This window comes from Anabas testudineus, chromosome 12, assembly GCF_900324465.2.
Source record: "Anabas testudineus chromosome 12, fAnaTes1.2, whole genome shotgun sequence".
NCBI classification, from domain to species: domain Eukaryota; kingdom Metazoa; phylum Chordata; class Actinopteri; order Anabantiformes; family Anabantidae; genus Anabas; species Anabas testudineus.
This window is the reverse complement of record NC_046621.1, coordinates 4725037-4744958: the sequence shown is the minus strand read 5'-3', so window position 1 is coordinate 4744958 and position 19922 is coordinate 4725037. Positions and strand designations below refer to the sequence as shown.

The window sequence follows — 19922 nt, the reverse complement described above, 5'->3', positions numbered from 1 at the left end:
ATTTGATCCGCGCTACTGTGTCATTCTTAGTTTCTGCCAGGCTGTTTATGATGTAGTCAGATTTGATTGTGTGTGTGTGTGTGTGTGTGAGTGCATGTGCTGTGAATTCAGGCCAATAGATTGGGACCATGGCCAGAACAACACAGATAATGATAATCACTCATTTTATGATGCCAGGGTCACAATTGCCTAAGCTCAGAAAGGTTGGTAACGAGTCATCTTAAGTGATTTCGGTCTTAAAGTGTTAATCTGTTTTAAATATTAACAAGATGGAGAAACTGAGATATTTAGAGCAAAGTCGTGACAAGTTCAGACTGTAACTTCACTTTTTCTTTTTTCTAAAACAGATTAGCACTTTCATCTGTTTGTGCAGTCTGTGTCTGAGCATCTTCTCTGAAATTAAGGTCATATTTTAGTAAAGCAAATGCTTCACTAATCAACACAGGCAGTCTAATTCTTTTATCAGAAAACCTGAATTTGCAGCATATACGATCAGGCCGAGGGGCAGTAGAATAAATGAGAGAAAATAAACAAAGATAACATGGAGTAAAAGTGTCTCCCTTCTACTTTGTAAGTTCTGTGTTATAGGATGACAAGTGACAATATAATTGGGTTGCTTTTGAGGTCATATAATGGGAAGCAGAGAGATGAGGCACAAGGCAGAGAAAGTTTATGTTGGAATAAAGAAATGAAGTGAAACCCTCAAAACGCTCAACATCAACTCAATATTTAACCTCAGGATTGCTTTCTGATCTTGGTGTCATTTCTTCTTTCTCAAAAGTCTTTGTCTTGTCTGCCTTCGTTTTCCTCTGCCTGGTAAATCGTGGATATGGCCAAGATGACGCAGTGCTTCTGTGCACCCAAAAGAGTCCAATAACAGGGGGACAGGTGCAGGCTAATCCCCCTTAATCTGCAGATATCCACTCAGATTACAAGTCATAACGACTGAGAAATAGCTGCAGAACTATAGAAGATTATCACCACTGCCCACCCTGAGACAGCCTGTCAGCCCTGAAAACTAATAGTATATGCAAGTAAGCGTAGTTATTTTCACACGAAGTGGAACGTGCTAGAACACACCCGGGGTAATTGCATTAATGAAACCTTGTTCCTCTAACAGGCCTTTGGTTTGTTTAGCAATTGTTATCTTTCTCTGGTTGGAAACAATATTCAGCAAAAAGAGAGATTGCTTTCAGAGCTTTACAAAATTACTTGAAAGCAGTTCAGCCTCCACTGTGCATAAAAGTCTGGGGTCTGGATGTAATAGAACCACATTATGCAATGTGAAAAAACATGAAGAATGAGGACGCATGATGCACAAACACATTTTAAGACGTGTATTCACAGGAGCTCTTGAAAACCATTTCACACGATCAGATCTCAACAATCATGCAGAAATAATAACAGCTACAACTTGGCTTATAAAGTGGGACTGTCATCCTGGGTACGCTTTGTGCAATCTGTATTTTTGGGGAAAACAATTTCAAGGAGGTGTCATGTCGACTGACATCAAGCCTGGATTGGGTGTCTGCTTCATATCTGTGTATCTACAAGTGGATATTATTGAAGTTAGTAGGATCTCAGTCAGCAGTTGCAGGAATGTTGCTTCAGTTTCACCCTCTGCACAAACATAAACTTCCTCCTCTTGCGCCCCACTCTTCGCCTCCTCCGCCCCCCTCCTCTGCCTTCCCATAACACATTGCAGACAAAGGCATGCATGTGCCAAACTAAACATGAAGCAGAGCTCCTCTCACTGGATTTGACTTGAATTTGGTCAAATATAGATTTAAAGTGGTTTGTGGAAAAAATCCAGCTTCAGTCAGCTGAGGGTTGTTTTGCAGCCTCAGGTTCTCCTACAGTAGATTTGTACTTTTGCAGTGTTGATTGGGCAATTATAAAAATTGAAATTATATTTTATTTTAAGAGGAATTCTATCATAAATTCAACAGCTGTGATTTTCTTTAATTTATTCCTTAAGATAGAGACTCTGTGTCAGCAGAAAATTAAGTGACTGTTGACTGTATTTACACTAGAGGTTGTTGGAGGATGAAATGACTCCGCTTTACTCCCTGCTGTCCACACAGTTGCTCCAAGGAGACAGAGTAGCACCTCTTTATCACCTCATCATCTCTGCAGTCTGAGTAAATACCACATCTCAGGGGTCAAAAGTCCAGTACTGTCCTCACAGTTCAGTGTTAACACATTATAGTCTCTGTGCACACACACCGAAACACCCTCTCAGTATTAGTCACACACAGACACGTTTTAGGTTAAGCTATAAAGCTTGATATTTCAAATCTGTCCCTATAATACAGTACGTCTCCAGGAGGGCCTCTGCTGTGACCTTCATTATATGGATCACTGTCCAGTTGGGAATGAAGTACACCACTAATGAGACTATGCCTTGTGACAAAATAAAACAAAAATAACAATAATAATAATCTTTATTCTGGCATTTTGCTCTTTGACTGACTTTAATTCACAGTTTATATTCCAGAGACAGACAAAGCTTTTTGCAGCACTATCAGCCAGTCAAGACAAGTTTTAGTTGTCATGTACTTTAGGGGAAAAAAACAGAACAGTGATGTATTTCTGAAGGAGGGAGGATGAGAGGTGGGGTGGACCCAGAGAAAATAGTCCTCCAGGTAGAAAGAACACAGTAAACACAGCTTGACAGCCTGTGATTTTTGCTGCACACTTCAGCGGCCCACAGAGAATGTGTGTATATATGTACGTGTGTGTGTTTGTGTGTTTGAATTCTCCTCTCCTCTTTTCCTTCCTGTCATAACACAAGAGCTGTGTATTCTCTTTGGAGGCTATTCTTCATCCCCGAGGGCCTAGACTTCTTCAAATACAGACATGTGCTGCTATTGATAACGAGATCCTGTACTCAGACTTCCTGCTCATTAGCTCACTTAGGACCTGATGGATTATTAAAACTTCAAATGTGCACTTTAAAGCAACTGTAATGACTGTATGATGAAATATTAACAGTGAATCAAATGTACCAGCCATTGTGTTAATTCCACCCCACTTTTCAGCTCCCCTTAGCTGTACAGCAGCGTAGTTCAACTCTTTGTCTTCCCTTTACAGCCTGCACTTGTACAAGGTCCGTTCTTATTGTTGTATTTGGGAACAACAAGCAACTGTTTTAAGTCAAAGTGCTCGTTGTAAGTTACAGTAGGTGCCAGCAAGCAGAAGCACAAAGTGAGCTGAACACAATGGAGTAAGAAGCTTTGAAGGCAGATATTTATTTCAGGAGTTGATCTAAAGCGAAACAGTCCCAGTGGTTAAGTCTTAAAAGATGCTACTGTTCCTCTGTACGTGCTGAAAAAAGCACGTTTATGGACTTTTGGCAACATGTGGAGGTAATTGGGGTGATGTTTTCATGATGATATGTTCAGCTGTGCCCTTTTTCTACCAGATGTAGTGCTGTGTGTTCTTTCACAATAGTTCAATATAGTTTCATCAGTTCACAAAACATTTTTCCAATACTGCTGTGGAGTGTCGATGTGATCTTTGGCAAACTTCAGGCGTGTAGCAATGTTCTTTTTAGTAAGCAGCAAGCAGGATGTTAGCCACTTCCAATGATGCCTTCGAATCTTTGGCTGTCAATTTCTTTTACCTCATTATTGAGTGTTTGTTGTGCGCTTAGGGTCATTTTGACTGGCCGCCCACTTCTTTACCAAGAAGTGTCTGTAGACTGGTGAATTTCGAAAGTCTTTGACATCACTTTGTAACCCTTTCCAGCTTTTTGTAAATCATCAATTCTTGATCATAGATCCTCTGAAAGCTCCTTTTGGCGAGGCATGGCTCACATAAGCGTATTCTTCCTGTGCAGAGCAAACAAACTTAAAAAGTTAACAGATTTTCTTAACTTATCTCTGACACCTGACTCCAAAGCCACCATGAGGTTTTATGTTTGTTCTTTTTTGTGTTATTACTTTAGGCACATACTCTTGACTTAGATGAAGATCAGATCATATTTTATGACAAATTAATGCAGAAAACCATGAAATTCCAAAAGGTTCACATACTTTGTTCACATATATTTGTGCATGTCTCAATTTGCTTTTTATGTTAAAACAATGTTGCAGCCAAACTGTAAGCAGCATTGACTGCACATGAACCACAGCAACAATAACTACTGTACATGTACAGCATATTCAGTTGAAGACATCTGTGGAAGTGTAATAGACAAAAATCAATTTGTCCCTCAGAAGGATTACTAATGTGACACCAGCAGCACAGAGTGTAGATACAGCATGTTCTTTTCAAGTCGCTATCATTTATGGGCACATTAAATACTGTGCAACAACAACCTTTGGGAATGTCCTCTGTCATCACAGAGCCACTTAGCACAGCCAGCTCCACGAGTGACAAAAGATCATAAAACACATCACTCCAGGCACAAAAACAACGTGTGTTTAGAAAGTCATTATTATGTCTGCACAGCACTTCGGCATAGCCACACCAAAAATAAGCTGTTATGCAAAATGTTCATCACATTCTTGTTTCCCCCCTTTCCTGTCTTCCAGCAGGTTTAGTGACACATTTCCACCTGCCTGCCCTCCGCACCGCTGCGCTGTTCACCACATGCATGAATCAGTTATATTCATTCATTACATTCCTCTTTTTGTCTTCTCTTAACAGCAACTCACAAAATGTTTCAGACTAATGAATATCACAGTTTCAGTTTCAGTTTCAGATGTGGGTGAGGACTCTTCCTACCCCACTCACACCTACAGTCATTTTAAAGCTGGAATATCCTGTCTAAGTGAGGTCTGAAGGGAAGGGAAGGTTAGCCGGCATTGTATGGATCACACCTGGTTGGGAAACTTTACTGTATATTACTAGATGTTAACAACAGGAAGAATTGAAAGAAGAAAAGAAGATGTATTAGATACCTTTCCTCAACAACTTAAAGTGATGTGTGTAGTCTTTATATGTATCGTTGCTCTGTTTAAATGAGATGGGTCAGTGTCACTTCCCTGTCTCTAAACTAACTATAAAGCTAGAAACAACATGTGATTAACTTAGATTAGTGTTATTAAGATACTCAACATGAAATCTATAATGTAAAAATTACCATTTGTGGATTCACAATGAGTCACAAGCTTGAAATTCTTCTTGAGTTGATTTCTGGGAAATATCATAGAGCCAATAAGAACCTTCCTATAAAAAGACAACATAATGCTCGGTTGTTTAAAATTACACAGACTTCACTCCCAGGCTGCCCTGTTCCTATCTCTGTTGGCCAGACCAGGACACACTTCAATTCCTGTGGACCCACGAAATACCAGCGACTATCATCTAGTCAACAATATGCTGCTTTAAGCCCCCTGGGCTCTTACTGGCACTTCTAGGGTTCCATTACCCCAACTGTGAGTGTGGCTAGAGGATGGCAGAGTAAAGACAGTCAAATGGCTCTGTTTTGTTGGTAGGTGATGATGGAGGATGGAGAAGTGGTGGCATGACTTTCTTGGATAGAGAGAGAGAAAGAAGAGGCAACAACAGATGAGAATTCAACTTGGTGTGAGGGACTGGGGAAGGTAAAGGTGTGATGGTACAGGAAACAGAAGGTTTCAGAAATAGAAGGTTTAGAAAGTCTCTTGTGGTTGGAAAACACAACCACAAGAGAGAAAAAATAACACAATAAACATCTCATCATGGAGGGCAAAGGGGAAAATGGTTTTAAAAATCCACTGCAATCAGGGTTTTGGGTCACCTTTTGCAGCCATTTCAAGAGTGTGTGAGTAAGACGGTGATTAAAGTCATTGTGCTCTTAATGTTTTTTTAAGGAACACCAGTGCTACTTGTGGCCTTAAACGTAATATCACTTGGGAGTTCAAAGACGCTTCACCTTTTTACACAGCTGCTGTTGTCTGTGGGCCCTTCAACCCTTTGACCTTACAAATGGAGCCTAACTTGCTTCAGTAGATGCTCACAAACACACAACACAAGTAGTAATTTTAGTCAGCTGCTGTTAGACAGAGGCCACTTAAAATGAGATTAGAAGTCACCACATGCAGCATACGGCTCTTTTATGATCTACTTGGGGATATTGAAGTTGCAATTTGCGTGTAGCGTCTGTGTTTTGTTTGGTGTTGGTTAGAAGGTTACTAGTTTTACATGCATTTGCTGAAATACATTGCATGCAGATGGCGAAGACGTGCACGTGTGCATGCTTGAGATTTCCTGTGAGCCATTGTAGCAACCAGCTGTGTACAAGTGAGGAGATTTTCATTGATAAATTAAGCAGACTAAGGGGGAACATCTAATAATCTTGAACGCAGAAATAATCTTTTACGTAAGAAACTGAAATTCACATTCATTCAGTCAATACACATGATTATATCGGCACTGTTTCCTCATGAATGATTTTCAGATTTTAAAGGAGACTTGTTGTCATGGCAGCAGAGATTTCAGAGCAAATTGTTTATGACATTGAGGAAGTGAGACAGTCAAGTAGTTTAGATTTAGATTTTTGTATTTCAACTGATGCAGCAGTTTCTATTTGCTTTGTACTCACAATACAAAGCAAATAGCAGGTTTTTGATAAAATATGATTTTAATGATCCTTCATAATATTGAATCCAGAACTGCCACTCAGCAAGATAACTGAAGCTGCACAGATGAAGAGTCAGATGCTGGATAAACTCCACTAGACAGTCTTGACAGAGTGTTGCCAAGTCCAGTCATGTATCGCTAGACACTGATGGTCACATTCATTTCTCTGCATAAAGCCGCCTCCAGGATGGCACAGAAACAGCTCTATTATTCTCCTACAAATACAGAAACTGTTAGTAAGGCACTGCACATGTTGTCCAAGCCTGACAGAGTTAAAGCCGGGGCTGGTGATCAGAGACCTGGACTTGGCATGTGTTTTACTGCTGTAGGAAAACTGAGAAATAAAAACATTCAAGTCTCTAAGACTGAAATGACCCATTAGACTTCTGCACTTAAATTCCTTAACACAGCTATGAAATGTGCCTGTGAAACTTGTAACTTCAAATTGGGTCCACACCTCTTCAGGTCTCTCTCTAACTCCAGACTTTTCACCTATGAAATAAGCACTTTGTAACATATGTTTAGAAAAGTGCTCTATAAATAAATTTATTATTATTATTATAATACATAAAACAAGAAAAGCTTGATATGTCTCTGTGACACAGAGACTAAGCTACTGTAGTTTAAAAAGCAAATCCTACTAGCCTTCACAAGGCAATGGATCACTGCTCAGAGCCCCCAGATGGGTCTGGTTTTCATTTAGTGATTTGATTTTTGCAGCGGAGGACGTCTGCTCCATATCAGAGCATGTTGTGTTTGCTGTTTGTTGTTACTGACTGTGTCCATGTTTATGTTGAGGCTGTGAATTGTGTGGGTTGGGATGCGAGCCAGTGCTTTGCACAGCAGGAAATGCTATTCCTCCATCCATTCTTCAATTGCATTGTGCGCTTATTCAGTCAACCAGCCTGTTAAACAGTAGACAGCTAATTTAGCACAGCTCAACTTAACAAGCTAAGAGAAAGGACTGCACTAGCAAACAAAACATCCTCCAAGTGTGTGTTCTCCTGCTTGTAGCTTTGTAGAGATTCTCGTATGCAAAAATCACATTAGGCACAAATACTTTTGGCACAATTTTTTGTTAATTGAATTTTTGGTAATATCATTGTTTCCAGGTTTTTGTTTTTGTTTTTTCATTTGTGTTACTGATGCCAATATTTGTACCAGACAGTACTGATTCATGACTGCTTCCTTTGTGATTGTGCATAATAGCATGAAAGATTAAAATGTACCACAGTATTCATATACTTTACATATTGGCTAAATATATCTTTATTTTTAAATTGAGAATGTAGTAAACTATGAGAGAGTAGAATATTGGTGATAGTACCAGTTGAGCATTTTATAATAAACCAATGTGTGATGGGTATTATGTTTGTGGTAGCGACCAACAGCACATAGTTGGTAATAACTTTATTTTAAAATGTCCATTAATGACTAACTTCTCTAGATCACCTTGTTAAATGACCAATATTAGCTTTGGCTTTAGTTACCACAGTGCACATGCAACCATCACTCTGTTCCTTTTAAATACTTGGGTAATAACGTCTGGTTAGAATCCTAGGACGTAGTACTTGTTAACACTACTTTCATTACTTTCCCATGATCGTATTCGTATATATACCGATTTTGTTTTGGAAATTAACTTTTCATATACCAAATGAAATCTTTTTCACCTATCTGGGACTTTTATTGTGTTAAACACACTTCAAGACAACATGACAGCTGTTCTTTACCTGGGTCACAGGTTAGTGCAACAACAACATACCAACAGATGCAGCTCATGTACAGAACAGAGTTTCCTGTTTAGGGTCATTGTAGTTCATCAGCTTGTTAATAACTTGTTCTGTAACTGATACCGCGCTACACTGTGTACTGTATATCTCATTCTTTTTTTTTTTCTGAACCTGTACGTTATATTTAAACAGGAGTAGGTAATTAGAGACTGGACCATATTTAAACTTCTTTACATCAAATCAGAGGTGAAATAAATCATAGACAGTACCAGCTGGCAGTTGTTATTTTAACGTGTCCTGTTGCCTTTTATCTGTATAATCTCAGCAGATGTTGAAGGCCGTGAGCGTCTTCAGCTAAGGTTTGAGGTATTTCCGCTTTGCTGTCAGTATGTGAGTGTGTGAGTCTTCCTTTGGGCGCTTTGGATCTTTAGACTTTGTCGAGTTAGGTAGGTCAAGACTCTTAAAAGTGATAACACATTGATGGCTAATTACTCAGGATGTCTTGAGATTATAATAATAATGGCACTTCACTGGTTGAAGGAATGGTTGGAAGAACACAATTGTTTTCTTGAGTGATACTTCTCGTTCTGTATGCTAAACAGGTTTGTTATCCTTTAATTTAAATATGAAGTCAGCTCCAGCATCCAATTAGCTTAGCTTAGTAATAAGACGAAGTCTTTATTTGAGTTTTTAAGTGTCTCTTTATTCGTCAGTTAATAGTCGTACAAAAAATTGTTGCGTTGATTAACTCTCATCTCAATCAAACGTCCTTTTGACATTAATGCTTTTCTTTTTTTTTTGCAGAGTCTCCTCCAGAGAGGACAGGACGCCGTCGCAGCATGCCGGGCAGCTCCTCAGAGAAGACTACACCCACCATGGAGGCCACATCTGCCGCTGCCACACCTTTCAGAGTCACCGTGAGTACTGTGAGTTTGTTTTTATGTATTTTCTTTGTCTTCTCTGTTTGTTGTACTTTCTGTCTCCTTCTCCACCTGAGTTTGCTTTAGGAGGCTGCTGGTTACAGATCAGTGTTTACAGGAGCTCGGTCTGGTCTCCAGATGGACTCATGCCAATCTGAAACTCATTTACTTCAAATGTTGAAATGGTGTCTTTGATGTTTGGTGTCTGCACATCACACATCTACACATCTACACATCTTGGGTTTATGTTCAGCACACAGTCCTCCACTGCCTATTTACATCCTGTGTGATTTTTCATTACATTTCACTCTGAATAACATTCACATGCTTTAAATCAGCTAACACATGCACACTCCCACACCCATGCACCTGCAATATCGCCACTCACTCGCTTATAAGCAAAGCAAGCTTTGTCTTTCCGTGTCTGTCACACGTGTATGCATGCATAACATAACGCAGTTATGTCAGTCACTTTGCTCTAATTCCAATCCAGTATGCTTTCTGCCATGTATAATTTAATACATAAACAACCAGTTAATGAAGCAAAGAATTATGCCATGAGTCATCAATTTAAAGCTAATTAGGAATTAGCAGTGCATATTTTCATTAATAAATAATGAGTGGGGAGATGACAACCTGGAGGTGAACTGTAAACAGATGATGTTTGACCAGATGGGTCATGAGCGCTCAGTGGAACTTTTCTGTCTATTTATCAGGGCTCATTTTCAAGTTAGTTTATTAAAAATAGACAAAATATATTCTTTTTTTTTTTCATCTTCTCCTTTTTGATTCCCCTTTTTTTTTTATCACCATCAGCTGTCTTCAGCATACAGAGTAGGTACTGAAAGGTGTCTATAAAAAGCAGAATGGGAAGTCTCAAAGGGTTATTAAAAAAAAAAAAAAACAGCCCACACTAAATAGAAAAGGCTAGATCTACTTGTGTTGAGCCAACTGCAGAGTGAAGTGTTTCATGAACTGAAACAGTTTCAACTTTATTTTTGAAGTTGCACATACAGTATTAAAATGATCAGAGCATGACGAGCTAGCGATTGCACAACGTCTGGGGTTTGTTAAATGTTACAAGACCGTATGACTTTGTGCATTTTCTCCCCTATTTTTATTGAAATAATTGAGCAACACTTTTTATTTAACCAAGATTGGATGATTTTATGTAGAGAGATATAAAAAGACCAGAAGAATAAAAAGCTTGTAGGAGACAGAAGGGTTTAGATAGAAGGCCTAATATTGATTAAGTGTCTGCTATGCAAGCTCATGTTCTCTACAGAGATGGAGAGAACACTGCGGTAAAGCAACACTGCACAAAAAAAACTCTTCTCCTGCACTTTTCCTCATAGTGCCCCCTTCTGGCTTCTCATGGGAGTTCAGCAAACTAAGTTCTTAAAACAAACTTTTTCTATGAACCCTTATTTACTCTACATATACAATCAACGAACAAGCAAAAAAAAAAAAAATTTGACTAAAATGTTCTCAGGAGAGTTTTTGTTCTTCACTTCATGAGATAATGTGTAATATGGTAATATGTAAGGACACTAGTAGTTGGAGAGAGATCAACTCTGCAATATAGAAAATTACAAGAGGTGCAGAAAGACAAAGGGATCAGATACATGCATGGTGTCAGACATCAGTGCTGGAATACAAACTGGAAGAAATGCAGGCGGGCATCTTTCTCTCCTGCATCTCCCTGTTTTAGCAGCGACAAACCACCACTCACTTTTCTCCCTCCAATGAAAAGAATTGCGGTGACATCTAAAGTACCCCTCCTAGGCCTTGAGCTAAATCTGTCAAAATGTTTTCCTCTCATGTTCTTTGCAGAGACTGGGTTCAGTGTCTGCACAGACAAATGGATGGCGCACACACACTTACATACACACTCATAAGCCCATCCTCCAGTACTTCTCACAAAAACAGTTTCTAACCAGTAGGCATGGACAAAAACCGAAATCTCTCCGAAGCTTAATCTTCCACAGCCAATCCAAAAATAGTAAAAGATTGCATACATTAAATGAAAAAAGTTACAATTCTGTAGCGTCTCTTCTTCAGTGGTTTCTCTTAAAGAGCTGAAAAACAAACCTTATCTACAGTAAGTCTGCCACATCTTGCACTAGCTAGCTGGATTTATTTTATCCAGTCGCTCCCAAACTCTATTCTCCCTACCTCAGATAATAGCAGGGGTCTAATTGGACAGGTATGTCTGTTGTTTTCATCAGTTTGTGCTGGAGGAGGACAAGAGAGGTTGATGTGGAAGCAGGGAACACCCTGCTGATTGTCCAGGCACAGATTCTATCAGCAGCCATTAGGGAGGCCTTGAATTGCCAAGTCAGGGGAATTGAATGAACTTGTTTGCTTTAATTTAATGAAAAAAAAAAAAAAGAAAACAAAAAGCACAGCCATAAAATTGAGCTGTCCTCTTACTGCTGATTTAATCGAGTTGGACAGGCTGAGATTATAATCAAGTATGCAAGCTTGTTATGCACTCGCTCTCACACGCACAGAGGTAACATGTCTGCTCTGTAAACAAGGTAACAGTAATTATGAACTAATTGTTTCCACAGCCATCATGCCACAACAGTATAATAATCTAGGAGTGGTTGGTGAAAACCAGGTTCCCCTCCCCTTTGAGAATTCATGTTTAATCAGATTATGCCATCCCCTCCTTCCCTGTCAAATGGACTAATTAGAGAACTCATTGAAACACGTACTACTGTAATGCCCAGTGTCAGGTAGCCACACCAAGGTCCTTGAAATGAAACATCAACGGTCTGACATAAATAATAAAAAACAGCAACGTTTAGGAAAGAACAAGCTCAGCATTGATTTCAGTGATCTCTAAATGTTTACATCATGTTTTCAGCGACATTTATTGATATTATTCATCCAAGCATTGTGGGCGCCCGTATTCCCATGAGTCAATTTATGCATTTCCGTACCAGACAATGGAACAATGGCATGATATATGATACCTTATTATATGTCACAGTGCTTTTAGCTGGTCCCTTACAACAAGGCATAATGGAAAGAGGTCAAGCTTTCTACGTTGTCAGGAAATGTCAGCATCGCTTTCTTGATAGGTAATGATCAGTGAGCGGAAACTTTGTTGAGACGAGGCTGGATCAGAATATAAACCAGAGGGAGGAACAAACGATTCCACTGCATTTGGCAATCTTTTGTTTCTGAGCTCCACCATCTCGATTCTCTGTTCTGCTGGTGCTGTGCTCTGCTGAGCCCTGATCCAGCGATGACCTTGCCACTCATTTACTGTACTTTTTCTCTTCACTTTCTCCCTCATTTAGTTTCATTTCATTGCTTTTTTCTATCAACTCATGCTCTGCCACCTCCGCATTGTGCTCCACTTTTCCATTTATCCTACTCCTATAGCTCGTTCCTCCCTGGCAGACACTTACCGTCATTTTCTCAATTTTTTTTTGACTGGTTTCACCTCTATTCCTGCTCTCTCTTCTTCACCATATCTGTCTTTGTCAGATTTGTGTTTCTCTTTTTATTTCATGTCCTGCATATTTTTCCCTCTTTCCCTCTGTCACCTCATGTGAGCAGGTGCCAAATTAAATGCTATCATTTTTCCCCTGTGTCAAGCACCGGTCCCGTTCTCATGGGGTTTAATCTGGTGTTGAGGGAACCAGTCATTTATACCGACTGATTTTAAGGGAGAATATCGTTCATGTCTGCTGACTTTTACCCCGTCCAGTAGCTCTGCAAGAGGCTGAATTAGAGAGTAGTGTTTATTGGTGTCATGTTGCTGTCCACGTCAAAAAATACAAAATGTTTTCTTTATAATTTCTTCCATCCTTCTTCTTCGTTTTTTTCCTTAGTTTTTGTGTTTCTGTTTCTCCCTCTGCACTTCCGAATCCATCCATCAGGGAAAGGAGAGAAATAAAAACAGAATGAGCAGCTACTAATCAATCCACCTCGCCTACAGGGACAGGTTTCTTTTCACTGACTTATGTCTGCGAATAGGAAAAAAGGAGAAGCTGATTAATTTGTTAGCTGTGAATATATGAACAGCAGCAGGCGCACACTCACTCTAGAGACTACGCGGAAGATGCATGGAATCACTATTTATTTGGAGTGGATTGTGAATGATGACATGCACAAATGCGGAAAGGTGTATGTTACTGGAGTTATTGGTTTTCTTGGCCATGAAAAAGTCTTTTAGCTCCCTTTAAGTCCTCTTTCATGTTATTGAAGGAGCAGATCTGAGGGCGATGCTAAATGCAAATAAAGGAAACAAAAGACTCTGACTCATATTTGTCATTTTTTTAGGATGGTGCTTATGCTAATTTAACTGCATGCCCACACACTCACATACACATATGGAGTGAATCATGTATTTATGTGGCTTGTGCCTCAGAGAAGGAGCGAGTTTGCTTCAGAAAGCACCCCTACCGAGATCCTCAGGTGTCTCGCTCATCGACAGAGGTGACTCAGCCCTGTTCATTCAGCTAATAGCCTCTGAGCCAGTTCACTGGTGACAGGTAGCAATAGTAAGCCATTTGCTGGCCACTTCTCTGTAAGCCTTACATATACCCTGTCATTATTTCAGCTAAACTAAGAGCTTCTAGCACAACTACAAAGTGTGATCATTATTGAGTATGTAGAAAATGGTCATTGCAGATGATGAGGGTCTAACAATTTAGTCCAATTAAAGTTTGGATAAAGTTTGGTCATGGTCAAAATCAAAGCGGCAGAGGCAAGAACATTTCGACTTTTAATCCGTAGCATGTGTCCAGTTCCAAATATGCTGGATCCAATATTACCTGTCATGATACTCAGTAGTCTTTTTCATTAGACTTCCTGGCTGGGAAATTCTTTTTTCAAACTCCATGTCACAGTTTGTAATTCATGCTTTCTGTTACAGACCTGTATTCTCCAAGCCTGAATTGAGTAATTTCCTCAGACCACAGAAAGCTCCCTCCAGAGCCACAGATAAAATTATACAACAGTTTTGGTTCTAAAGGCTGGGAGTAGAAGAACTCCTCATGACAAGTAAACTGCACTTCATATTTAAAATCAAAGGAGTTCGCCATTGCTTTATTTTTGGTCTTGTTTTCTAAGATCTTTCTCGAGCTGTCTCATTACGATGTGTAATTTGGTATTATGTTTACCTCATCCATTCCTGTGAGCACATTATAATGTAGATGCACACCTAAGGCACACTTTTTATTGTTGGTACTGACTTATTGAGTACCCCCTGCTTAGGATGTAGTAAGGGGTTGTATTGCTGCTATTGATTCTGGTCACATTCACACACACTAATGAAACATAGACCACGACTGGCGTTAGCTCAAATGTACTGACATTAGCAATGCTTTGCTCCGTGCCCACGGTGCCTCCTGATGCCAGGTGTTGTTGATCAGGATGCTGTGGCTGCTCTCTGATCAGCTGGCAGCCTGTCTGAAAGTCACTCTCTAATTATACCCATTTCAGTGTTGCCCGGGGCGACCTATTCACACTGTAGGTGGTAATTATACAGGTGTGTTAATGGACACACTGAGATGGAGGGAGGTATTTTCACCATGCGCCGCCTGTCTCTCCAACATATGAACTGTGTGCGTGTGAAGGAACATGACATGAGGTTGAGCCACTATAAGTATGTCACCAGAGGTTTTCAGTCTATTAGTCAGCCTGTAAATCAGTTGTGTTTTCTGGCTGTGAGGTAAAGCTAAGCTTGAACGCTACCTGGCTTAGTACCTTCTGCTGGCTCCATATTGGCTGACTTGTTAAGTTCTGTTTTCTCCGTGCTGCCCTGCTAAGTTGCTCCATCAACCTCCTTATGCGCCCTCTTTGTTCAGTCCTTCCTTTTTCATCCTCTTCTTCTTTTTCTTCTTATGCTTCTTGATCTTCTTTCCTCTAAAATCTAAAAAAAGCAGAAAAATAAGACGTCTCTCTAAACTTGCAACATCCTGCCATTTCGGCACCACATCTCATTTTGTTCATACTCTCTCGCTCTTAAAGCCAGCCAACAGTTGCCATGGAGACGCCGAGGTGCTTGGGGGAGTGTGATTGCAGATGTTAGAAGAAGTAAACACACACACTCGGATAAAGACGAATAAGAAAACTAATAAAGGGGTTTATCCATTGAATTAGTGTGTGGAAATGATTACAAAACACTCAGTGTTTGCATGTTGCAGAATGAATGCTGCCATAATTAACGCTGTGGAAAACAACCTATCATTTTGCCAAAAGTGTTAACTACCGGCTTTTTACGTCTGTGTTTTATGTCTATGTTTGAGGTCCTATGCTGTTTCAGGAGACGGAGATCTATACATATTTATTACCCTTTCACTGTTACCTACATTAGGTCTCACCAAATCTAGAATATGAAGGGTTAGTGTTGGTATTAATATGTTCAGCAGTGCTGCCAGGTTGAGTTTAATAATTGATATCTCAGAAACTTGGGGTGACTATGTTTTATTGACTGTCTCTGTCACTCTCTGACAGGGCTTTCTAAGTCGACGGCTGAAGGGCTCGATAAAACGCACCAAGAGTCAACCCAAACTTGACCGCAACTCCAGCTTCAGACACATCCTTCCTGGCTTCAGGAGCGTAGACAATGACAGGTAAGTGTGTTTGTTCATCGTGCTGACGCTTGTGTGCGTTCATGTATGATTTGTCCATGCATCTTTTCTTTTCTGGTGCCTCAATTTGCCTGATGGCTGGATATTCAGGTCACTGTCAACATGTGGTGTTGTGAGTGCATCATGAAAACCAGTGCATTCTGGCTCTTCTGTCAGTTTTGATACTGGTTCCTGCAGCACATGAGGAATTTCCCCTCCTGTATTCTGTCGTGGCGTAGCAGGTTTGGATTATGATAAACTCATGTCTCTGCAAGATGCTTAAATATGTTTTGTGTCATTATTTCATTATTTGTTTAGTCTCACCATTAGGGTTAGGCAATACAAACAAACAGAGATAAAAATTCAGCATACTGTTGATAAGTTACTGTTTGACAGTGTGCTGACAACCTATCACATCCCAAACACAAAGCTATTTCTAACCAGTGTAAACAGTCTTTTAGGATCAGACAACCCACTATCCAAAATAGACACGGTGGACTTGGTTGAGGCAGCTAAACACACCTCATGCTGTCTTTTTTGGTATCAAAGTCTGATTGAAAGACATGAATGAATGATGAGCCCTCACAGTCCCAAATGGGGGTTATCACCTCAAAGCCAAAAACCTCTGCCAAGAGAGGGATGGCAAATAAGACAGTTTATCACACGAATAAAGCACCAACAAATACAACCATTCCCAGGAACACATACATGCTTTTCCCTATTGTTAGTAGACACAGCACACAAACTGTAGATGTGTTAGATATAAAAGACATGACTGTGAAAAAGTTTTTGGCAAGATTGAAGATTTTTGTATACTGTATGATTTTCTGTTCGCATCGCAACTTTAATCATTTTTTAGGTTCTGACTCTACCATTACATAATTGTCAGTTAAGGAAAATTTTAAGCTCAACAGAAATAGTTTTATAGTGTTAATTAGTTAACTAGAACTGTCATCTCACCCATCCTGTTTCTCCATTCAGAAAGCTGCCCCACATACACATACATGCTTCTATTGAATATTGTCATCTCCAGCCTCCGACTCAGAACTGTACCAATCTATTTTTCATCAGTGTGATGGTGGTTTGCTTCAGGCTGTGATCTTTTCCAGTTTCTAATAACTTTTTTCTAATTTTCTCAAGAGTTAAACACCTTGGCAGACATTTGCTATGGCCAAATGATCAATTAGACTTCCAGACAAGGCTATGTTGACTTGTGCTGGCACTGCCTTAATATTTTTTTGTTTTGATGGTCTTTCCGTACATGGACGAGCCACAGCGATCATTCCCAGCACCTTCCTTTGCTGCATCTGGAAAAAAACCAAGGTGTCCATCTGTGGGCTTTAATTAATGGAGGTGCTGCATTTGAAGGGATGTTCAACGGTTTTCAGTTTCAAAACTTGGAGCAGAGTTGCTGCCTCGCTTCATACTTTTAATGAGGCATTAACATCACTGTCACACTATCACAAGGGAACACTGCCATTTGTTCAGTGTGGAACATGGTGAAATGTTCCTCTGGTGCAGTTGGACAAAATGAGCTCTTGCTTCCTCTTCTTTGTCGCACTGTCTTTTCTCATTCTCTCTCCCACTTGTGCTTATTTTTTTTATACCATCTATCTCCCTAACTTACTCCCTTCTATCTATTTCAAACTCATCACTCTCTAAATTCACCTTCATCGCCTCCACTCCCTTTCTTCATTTCTTCAGACAGTAGTAAGGTTTCCTTAACCTATCAGCATTTATGTGCTTCCCTGTGATAAAGTACCCTGTAAAGAAGGCAAATATCGGACAGGAAATTGGAATGTCCAGGAGGTGTCTTATCTCACCTGGTTCACAGAAACACACACAGACTACTTGCAAATGTACACAATGGCCCCTATATGATGATAGATCCCCACAAATATATCCTCATGTAGTAAAAGAAGACAGAAATGCCACTCTGGTGCTTTCACTCCTCTAGGACGTTACAGTAAATAGGAAAGAGATGGATATAGTAACACGTGTGTGTGTGTGTGTGAGAACTACTTTTGTTTGTGTGGAAAAGAGGGAGGAAGCATGAAAAAGATGCAGAATGAGAGAGTAATGTGCTGTGAGAAGACTCAGTGACACTCCCTGTCAGCCACAGGGCAGAAAACACTGCAGAAGAAGACGGGTTTGGGAACTGGCAGAAGCGAGATGATGAGGAGAAGGAGATACTGAAGGCGGAGGGAGGGAATCCTATACCCTGAAAAGTCCTTGGTGTGCAGATGTGCAGCTTTGAATGTGAAATCTAGTGTATAGAGTGAATATTTCGTATTCACTGTACATTTCAAACACAGATGAATAATTTCTGTGGTTGAGTGCGATATGTGTGAAGTTCATATATATATATATATATATATATATATATATATATATATATATATATATGCATGTGTGTGTGAGTGTGTGTGGGGTTGTAAGTGTGGAGTATATTATTTTGTGTTAGCCGTGATGACAACGTTGGGCCTTGTAGCCTCCGGCAGTCTCAGAGGAGAGACCTGCAGATGAGAGGCAGCTGGACTTGTAAAATGAAACCTTCATCTTTGTTAATCAGAGGCTGGACCCTCACTGAACACTGCTATCTTTAGCACAGCAGAAACCTGGCAATGTGTAGTGGGATTTTTCCTAAAATAAATACATTTAACCCCATTCCACCGTGGCAGTAGCAGCCGCTGCACAAGGATCGACATCATTTGTTATGTTTGCATTAATCATGACCTCAATTTTAAGAACATTGTCCTACTTGTTGATTTTAGAAAGGTCTGTTATTGTTGTTATTATCATTACTAAAAGACCTCTTACTCATTGACTTTGGTATGTGTTTTCAGGAAGCTAAACTAGGGCTTAGGACTAGTTTTATACAGGCATTGTATCAGGACAGACAATTTTCACTCTACTTTGCACTGTGCCCATTGAACTTATTATTAGGGCAACAGAATAAAAACCTGGTCTACAGTGCAAGTACAGTGAGTCATGAGTCAAATTATAGGAGCTTCACTGCTCAGAAGCTACTGATAAACAGAATATTTTACTGGAACACAGAAGCACTTTCAACAGTTTTGGGAAAGCATTTGTGGACCCGGGATTTTAATAAGAATGCAAGGAAATAGAGTTTGTGTTAAATGGCATAACCTTAACTTTGTCTGTGTGAAGCCACATAATCCAGAACAATACATTAACATCTTCCTTTGTATTTGTGCTGACAATACCAGTTGTTGCTTCCTGCTGCTCTGATGTGCTCTATGCATTTTACTTGTATCAGATATTATCTGACCCTTTCTAGCTGTTGCTCACTCGTCTGATCTGCACGGACCTTGCCAGGACATGCTGATGAATATCACAGTGGTTGTGGCATGTGTGGGAGTTTAGATTCTTTAGCCATGGCAGAGTTTGGTGTGAGTGTTTGGTGGGGTTGATGTAAACATTTTTCAATAGGAACTTTCTATATAACTCTTTTTAGAAATAGAAGTTTATTTAAGTGAGAGAAGTTAGTGCTTTTCTGTCTGGCAATATAGATGAGTGCGTATTTAAATCTTAAGGTTGGGCGGTGGAGAATTGGACACTAGTAGGACTAGGGAGCAGCGCTTTTATTCACAGATGCGTGTTTGATTTATGCTGTGCACTAAGACGCAGGCAAATAATGTTGCTCATCAACAGTTGCCATTAGTAACATGTAAATAAAAGTAACGTGCAGTGAAGAAACTAATAACCTTTAAAATCAGCTTTGTTTTAGCAGGAAGGAAATGACTGGAAATGAGGAATGTTTTCCTCCCCTCTTGCATCAGGCCAGATGTTGCTGGCCATTGTAACTCAGGGTCATTTGTGTATTGTTTGACTTATTAAGTACGTATATATGGCCGGCAGAGTGAGGAGCAGTTGGAGCTGTCTATAATTTGGGTGAAGGAACTGGGAGAACTGGGCTTCTAGTACTTGGCTACACCTTCTATGTACATATACACAGTTCTAGTGCCTTCTACAGCCTCCATGAATGCACCCAAACCTTTTATGACATCATTGCTGTCGACAGTACCAACCTCCTGCCGTCGTGTCTATGCAGCTTTTTACTGTTTAATGGCAATACTTGTCTG

The 19922-nt window shown here is 39.9% G+C and overlaps 1 protein-coding gene across 11 annotated transcripts in view; it reads left to right on the top strand.

Moving 5' to 3' along the window:
- LOC113158578 (disabled homolog 2-interacting protein) overlaps window positions 1–19922 on the top strand; it is a 120842-nt gene that overhangs the window by 46893 nt on the left and 54027 nt on the right. For 9 of the 11 annotated variants that reach the window (XM_026354569.1, XM_026354564.1, XM_026354565.1 and 6 more), the window contains 2 exons: window positions 9108–9229; window positions 15701–15819. In XM_026354569.1, coding sequence (XP_026210354.1) covers window positions 9108–9229; window positions 15701–15819 — 241 coding nt within the window. The remainder of the gene's footprint in view (window positions 1–9107; window positions 9230–15700; window positions 15820–19922) is intronic. The other 2 variants (XM_026354566.1, XM_026354572.1) reach the window with 1 other exon arrangement.